This window comes from Salmo salar, chromosome 07, assembly GCF_965601325.2.
Source record: "Salmo salar chromosome 07, fSalSal1, whole genome shotgun sequence".
Classification (NCBI taxonomy): domain Eukaryota; kingdom Metazoa; phylum Chordata; class Actinopteri; order Salmoniformes; family Salmonidae; genus Salmo; species Salmo salar.
The window spans coordinates 44,576,201-44,582,981 of NC_138297.1; the positions used below are offsets into that span (position 1 = coordinate 44,576,201).

The following is a 6,781-nucleotide window of genomic DNA, read 5'->3' on the forward strand; positions in this document are numbered from 1 at the left end:
CTATACCTCCCTACCTTAACCTCTCCGTCTCTCTTCCTCTCCAGGACCATGTACTGGTGGTGCTGTTCTCTGAGACTTGGGTCGCTGTGCAGCGCTGTGTTTTTTAAATGAATGAGGTTTGGCAGCCAGCGGCCCCATCAAACAGCTGAAGCTACACATTCCTCAGACGCCCTCTCACAGTCGCAGCTAGGCCCCTCTCACTCACAACCAAAATAAGGTTGGCCGTGCTGAGCTTGTGTGAGTGAGTGAGTGAGTGAGTGAGTGAGTGAGTGAGTGAGTGAGTGAGTGAGTGAGTGAGTGAGTGAGTGAGTGAGTGAGTGAGTGAGTGAGTGAGTGAGTGAGTGAGTGAGTGAGTGAGTGAGTGAGTGAAGTGAGTGAGTGGAGTGAGTGAGTGCGCATGTGTGTGTGCGCACGTAAAAGATCCCTCTGTCCATTCACACACAGACAAGCTCAATTAAACAGAGAGGGATAGGCAGACTAATAAAGTCAACATCCAGCATGTCTAGTCATCAGGTAGAAAAGACACCCTCTCTGCTTCCGACAAGATGAAAACAGGTGAATGTTCACTATGACAACATGTAGAGGAATATGCTCAACACACACACAAGCGCGGCACGGCCAAGCTTATTTTGTTGGTGAGTGAGCGGCCTAGCTGCGACACACACACAAGAAGCCACTAAGTTAAGTACAAACCGGTTCTAAGTTAATCTGTTTTTGTACAGATGTAGGATCTTAATTTGAGCCAGTTTGCTACAGCATGAAAATAATCCTGCAGCAACAGGAAATGTGAATTATTATGTGGATTATAATTCATGTACATTTTTGTAGGGGTTGATACATTTTTCTTAAGGGAAAATCAAGTCCGGAATTTCAAATTGGGATCTACAAATTTCAGAAGACTTTTTAAACCTCAAATACATTACAAGCTTTACATTTCCTGCATCGCAGGAACGTTCTCCTGCAACAGGGGGATCAAAATAAGATCGTACATCTGTACATGATCCAGGCCCTATTGGGGACTATAGTCTAAACCTACGAGGGCAGATAGAATAGTCCAGCCTACTAACCTTGTATCAGTGGCACAGAAATTCAGGAATCTATGGCACAGAGCGTAATGTGGCGGGTCTCTGTGGGAATGAATGTGCGTCACTGAGAGAATAGTGTTTCCCTCAAATAGATTCTCGCTGCACCCTTTTCTCCTTCAAATTTAAATGAATCACACCCTCTCTCTCTTTCTTCTCTCTCTCTGTCATTCTCTCTCTCTGTGTCATTCCCTCTCTCTCTCTCTCTCGCTGTGGCATAGAAATATTAAGACGTTTGATAATTAGGTAATATACAGTTCGAAAATTGAACAAAATTCAGAACTGTTTGGACTGTTGGAGCCCCATTCCCCAACTCTTTTTCAAGCATTCAACTATTTTAGCAGAAGCATTGTTATAATGTATGGCATTGTATAATATACAGTCTTCTGTGTGTGTGGATGGGTAAAATGAAAATGAGAACCAAGGCAGAAACTAATCTCATAAAATGGAATTTTTAAATGTCCTACTTACAACTTCTCTATTACTGAGCCAAAGTTTGGATTGAATCTGCCCCGAACTCACTAGAAAAGGCTATTTCCTCGAATCATATCCCTCTAGAAGCCTCTGCTAAAACACAAACATTTTTTGCAGCTAGCTCGTCCACTGCAGCGCTACCACAGAGCTACTCACACTGTCTCTGCATGCACTCAGTCTAAAAGGAGATTTATATCATGCTATGTCATTAGAAGTGCTCTAACGTTCTAAGAAATCCCCCAGAATTCATTAAAATACTATTTATGAACCAGTAATCTATCTGAAACGGTTTCATCTGACATGACAATGTCTTCCTCAAACTATACATTCTATATTATACAGATGGTAATGAGTTACTAAGAACTGAATGTTCATAAAGCCTACCTTACACATCGATAAACGCATCGTAAACGTGACATTATGGCTACATTGAGCAAAACAATGGCGACAGGAGAGTTCGAAGTAGCAGTGGAGGACTTCTAGGAGCTGTTTGATGCTGCAATGTAAAGCAAGAACACATTCTGGCAGGCAGTCAGAGGAGGCTGGCTCATAAATACTGCAGGAGGACAGGTTTATGAAAATCTATGCTTCTCTGAGTTGAGCGAGAACTGCACCCAGAGGAGAGCTGCGCGCACACACACACACACACACACACACACACACACACCACACACACAGGTTTTTTTAACCCTTGGGAAAAAACATAAGGCTGCTTCTCAAATTATACCCTCAATCAATTTCCATTGCACTAAAATGCCATTCACTATAGAGAATACAGAATAATGTCCTACCATCATAGGTGACATTTGATAATTTCCTATACTGTACAGCACATACAGTGACCCTGGTGACCGGCGACCAGGCCCTGTTTTTCAGACAGACTTGTTTTGATCAAGCCAGTGAGCCTCTCCTGGTGTAGCTAGCCTTCTCTCTCTCAAGAGGCTTACGCAACTCACTTCAAGGAGACGCCTGTGGAGGACAGGACACGCTGCCTGGCCTGCCGCTCCGCACAGCACTCACCCTGACCAATCGCAAGGCCTCTTGAGTATCAAAGCTCCCGAAACCAAGTCCTCTGAGAGAGGGGGGCCAATTTGTCAGACCTCGTGTCGTTGTGTGTTGTTAGTGAGGTTGGTCAGCATCATTGAACACGATTCGATCAGATGACCCATCGCTAACAGATGACCCATCGCTGTACAGTTCAAAAGGGATGTGCCCAAAGTCACTCAGCAGTCAACACCAAAACACATGGCCTAAATCCTTTGCAATAAACATCCGTATGAAGCTATGGGCCAGCTAGGGCCTCTTACTTAAAAATAAGTCATTATATTTAAGACTTTGGACAGCGTGCTCATCCTGAGTACAAAGTACAATATCCTTGTGGATATCCATGTGGATTTTATATGTTCAATGTTGTTTTTTTATGCTCCTTTGCTGCAAAACCAATTTCCCTCTGGGACAAATACATGTGAAACCTTTTCGAGAGTGTCCGGTATCTCGTCTTTAAAATAGCGGAACATGCCTTCTGCCAACACAAAACGTCTGCTTGGATATCATCTCAACTTGGATACCTTTTTATTTTGGTTTTATTCGAAACTATCACCCGAGGGCGTAACGTCAATGGGAGGCAACACAGTAGGAACTGCTGAGAAGGTGTGGAGGAGGTAGAGCTGTGGTGAAAGTTTACCCTTGAAGATCAGGGACAGCAAATCGAACATTTATGAGATCAGTCGTTGTCGATTCACTTTGTTGTAGAAATCACAGTTGAGATGATGCATTATGAACACCACCCACAGGTCTGGTTGACATACTAGAGTACCTCAGCTTCATATGTGTTCATTCACATCATACATGCTGAGGAGGATTTTAAAAAAAAACGTTGCAGAACAGCAGAACAGCATGTCTTCTCTGTTGTACAGCTTATAAAGGCTGTATACTTGGGGAGTCCCATGCACAAAACCTGTACATCTGCATTTCAAATATAGCAGCTGTACTAACTTTAGATTGCAATTCAATGATGAGAGAAGATTTCAGGTAGTATAAAAAAAAGTCCAGCGTTGCACAAAATCTGTTCTTGAAGACAGGAAACCCTTCTGAGGATACACAGTATCCTGAGACATAAAATAAACAAAGCACGAGGCCGAATAAAACAATAGGCAAGGTCAGTAAATGCACTTGAATACAATAAAAAGATACTCTAGAATGTGTACCTTCACATTTAAGATTAATTTCTTATTCATATAAACCACATTCACGCCGGTCTGTCGAACGCGTTTCCTGGTAACCACCGTATAAAAACACGTGAATTACAGTAAACGATGCAGAAATGTGTTTGATATCAGTCTCTAACTACTGATAACCTTTTAAAATTGGTGTGAGCTGACGTGAAAGCTATTCCTCCGAGCCAGAGCCGCCCGGGCCAGGTCAAACAAAAGGCCGGGTTTGAGGGCTGGTTATCAGCCCTGACTCTGTCTCAGGTGACCCGCCCTGGCATGACTTACTACCTGAAGGACAAAGCAATCCTTCGCTAGATGGACGGACTGGACACACAACATATACACTATACGGACCACTGGACAGTGGCATACAGTTGTTTATCAAAAGCACAAACACATACTTGCAATTTGAACAATGGCCAACTTTAAAATAGAACAGAAAAAGGCAGCCAGGGTTAGAACGTGTATGCGAAGAGTATTTCACCTTTAATAGCGTAGATAAAGTGCTCATGATAGAATCAGCACAAGTTTACACACGTGTTCTATATTCAGAGTAGCCTATAGGAATATGTGTCAGAGAAGAAGCTAAGCTTTGAGGCATCCCGCAAAGTAATTCAAAGGACCCTCTAATGTAATAAAAATATGACGAATAATAATAACAATACTAGTCATAATCATAATAATAATACATTCGGGCACAATGCATAAATTGTGTGCACATTTTTGTGTCATTCCCTTGCTCTAACCCAAACGAAAAAAAGACAAACATTCAAATTATAGCTAAGCTTTTACCTGTTCCCGTGGAAGGCATGGGAGTGAGGTCCTTCGGTGGGACTTGCTGTTGCTGTGACTGTGCGCCATGTCTGAAGAGACCACTGAACTGGACCTTCGTCGCCTTTTAAACACGGGAATGATATTCTCTTCCTTCCCCGCTGTCACGTAGCTACAACCCGCCCCGAGTGGCACTGAGCCCGTCAGGAGCCGGTCAGCATACCTCGCTAGCAGGACCCCCAGCACTCCTACCAGGTACGCCAGGTAGGGTCTCCAGCTGGCCCGGATCTTGTTGAGGGAGATGAGAGACACAGTTCTGATGATACTGATGAAGACGATGACGGAAACCCCCTGTCCGAGTCTGACCACCATCAGCGCTCCGACGGCTAGACAGGATAGAACCACCACGGTGGCGGTGAACGACAACAACTGGTCCTCCGCACCGTACAGGAGAGACTGCGCCGCGGCTTCCCCGAAGTGACACACTGCCAACAGAAACACGGCGGTCCGGATCAGCACCCCGCAGCGGATCAGGTACAAGCCAACCCAGAAGAAGGCACATACGAGAGTGAAGACGGGGGACACCAGGTACCAAACGTTCAACAACAGTTCCACCACACAGGTCGCCACGAAATAAACTAGAGATCCAGACTCGCCGTTATTCTTGCTGTTACTGCTGCAACTCTGCTGCTCCACGTCCCAGTCCACCAATCTGACCAGCAAAGCAAGAATAACCGAGACAGAGCCCACACACACCGCGGACGACAGTCTTAGGGAACTCCATATATCTGCAAGTCTCAGCCACGACTGGCAGCCCGCGTCCTGATACAGAGGGGTGACACATGTTTTCACATAGCCGTTGCGCTCCACCGCCCGCGGGCATTTCTCATGAGCGCTCCTTGATATACGTCTGCCGCTGTCAGCTTCCACTTCCATCGTCATCACACAGGGGGGACGAAGGAAGCGGCGTGAACTATATATTCGCAGTGTGTAAATGTGAAAGGTTCAGTGCATTTTCATACACCATGTTTGACAGAGGGAGCCATAACGCGCGGCAGTGTGTGGGGCTGTGCGCTACTGCTTGCGCGCTTCGAAATTATTGACCCATTTCTCCCCAAAACACACATAAAGTAGGCCACATAAAAACACAGAACACGAATGAACGAAAACACGTACTGGAAAAAGTAACGTTTCACTGTTTAGCCTTCAACAAACCACGTAAAACATCCCCATATTTCTATTGTCCTCCCTGCGCGAGAGCAGCCTCCATCCAGTGAACCAGAAAGAGCAACTCTTGGCGATTCGCACATCTAGGCCACTGCCTGCATCTCGTCTCATCTCCTTCTATCTCGCCCTCCCGCACAACACTATTCTCTCTCCTTTGTGCCGCTCCGTCTGTTCCTCTCTCTCCGTATTATTTATCCCTCACGTTTCTTCTGCTCTTCATAGGCTAGGCTACTACTCTCCTCTTGAAGAAACAGCAGCGGAGTTTGCCGAAGCGTGGCATAATGCTGCCCGGACGTAAACCATGTTTACATAGAGATTTCCTGACGTTTTTTATTTTTTAAAAGGAGATGAAATAGAGCACCGGCTTGGTCCGGTGGCTCGAGAGGCGTCACAAAACAAATCAATGATGATGGTGATGGAATTTATTATAATTATGATAATGAATGCAATAGAATTAGGCCTATTTCCACAAACATCAATTATAACATTTTCTGTAGGCTATGCTGGAAATAAATACCATGATGTCATGATAGTCGAAAATGGCTCGTGAGATAATGCATATTAAACTCACTTGCATCATGGGCCACGTCATCCAATCCATATCCTGAAAATATGAGCTCAACTTACACCTCTTCTCTCATAGCGTATTTTATGAAAGCAATTCACTTCAGAGGGTAACCATTAGGCTATCTTTCACTTTTTATGATCTTATCATAGTAATTGATTTTAGGGTATATCCAAATAAATCTATTTTCATGAAAGAGGAGTCCAGGCAGGTGCAACTGAAGGACAATTCACATGATGTAAGACTGGATCTGACGGTTTGTGTTGTGGGAAGAATGGCACCCTATTCCCTATATAGTGAAAAGTAGTGCTTTACATAGGGAATCTGTGGCATTTGGGACCCAAGTTCGATTCAGAGAGGATATGTATTCAGAGAGGAAGGCGTTTCAGATTGTGTTTACAGTATGCCGCAGGTAGCAGTCACACATCCAACCTCCCTCCCTACCAGCT

General features: G+C 44.6%; 1 protein-coding gene across 2 annotated transcripts in view; it reads right to left on the reverse strand.

The window, feature by feature from the left end:
* LOC106609188 (cGMP-inhibited 3',5'-cyclic phosphodiesterase 3A) overlaps window positions 1-6,015 on the reverse strand; it is an 80,379-nt gene extending 74,364 nt beyond the window's left edge. The window contains exon 1 of one of the 2 annotated variants that reach the window (XM_014207699.3): window positions 4,562-6,015. In XM_014207699.3, the coding sequence (XP_014063174.1) occupies window positions 4,562-5,482 (921 nt within the window). In that variant the 5' untranslated portion in view covers window positions 5,483-6,015. The remainder of the gene's footprint in view (window positions 1-4,561) is intronic. The other variant, XM_014207700.3, reaches the window with a different exon arrangement.
* Window positions 6,016-6,781: the final 766 nt, after the last annotated feature.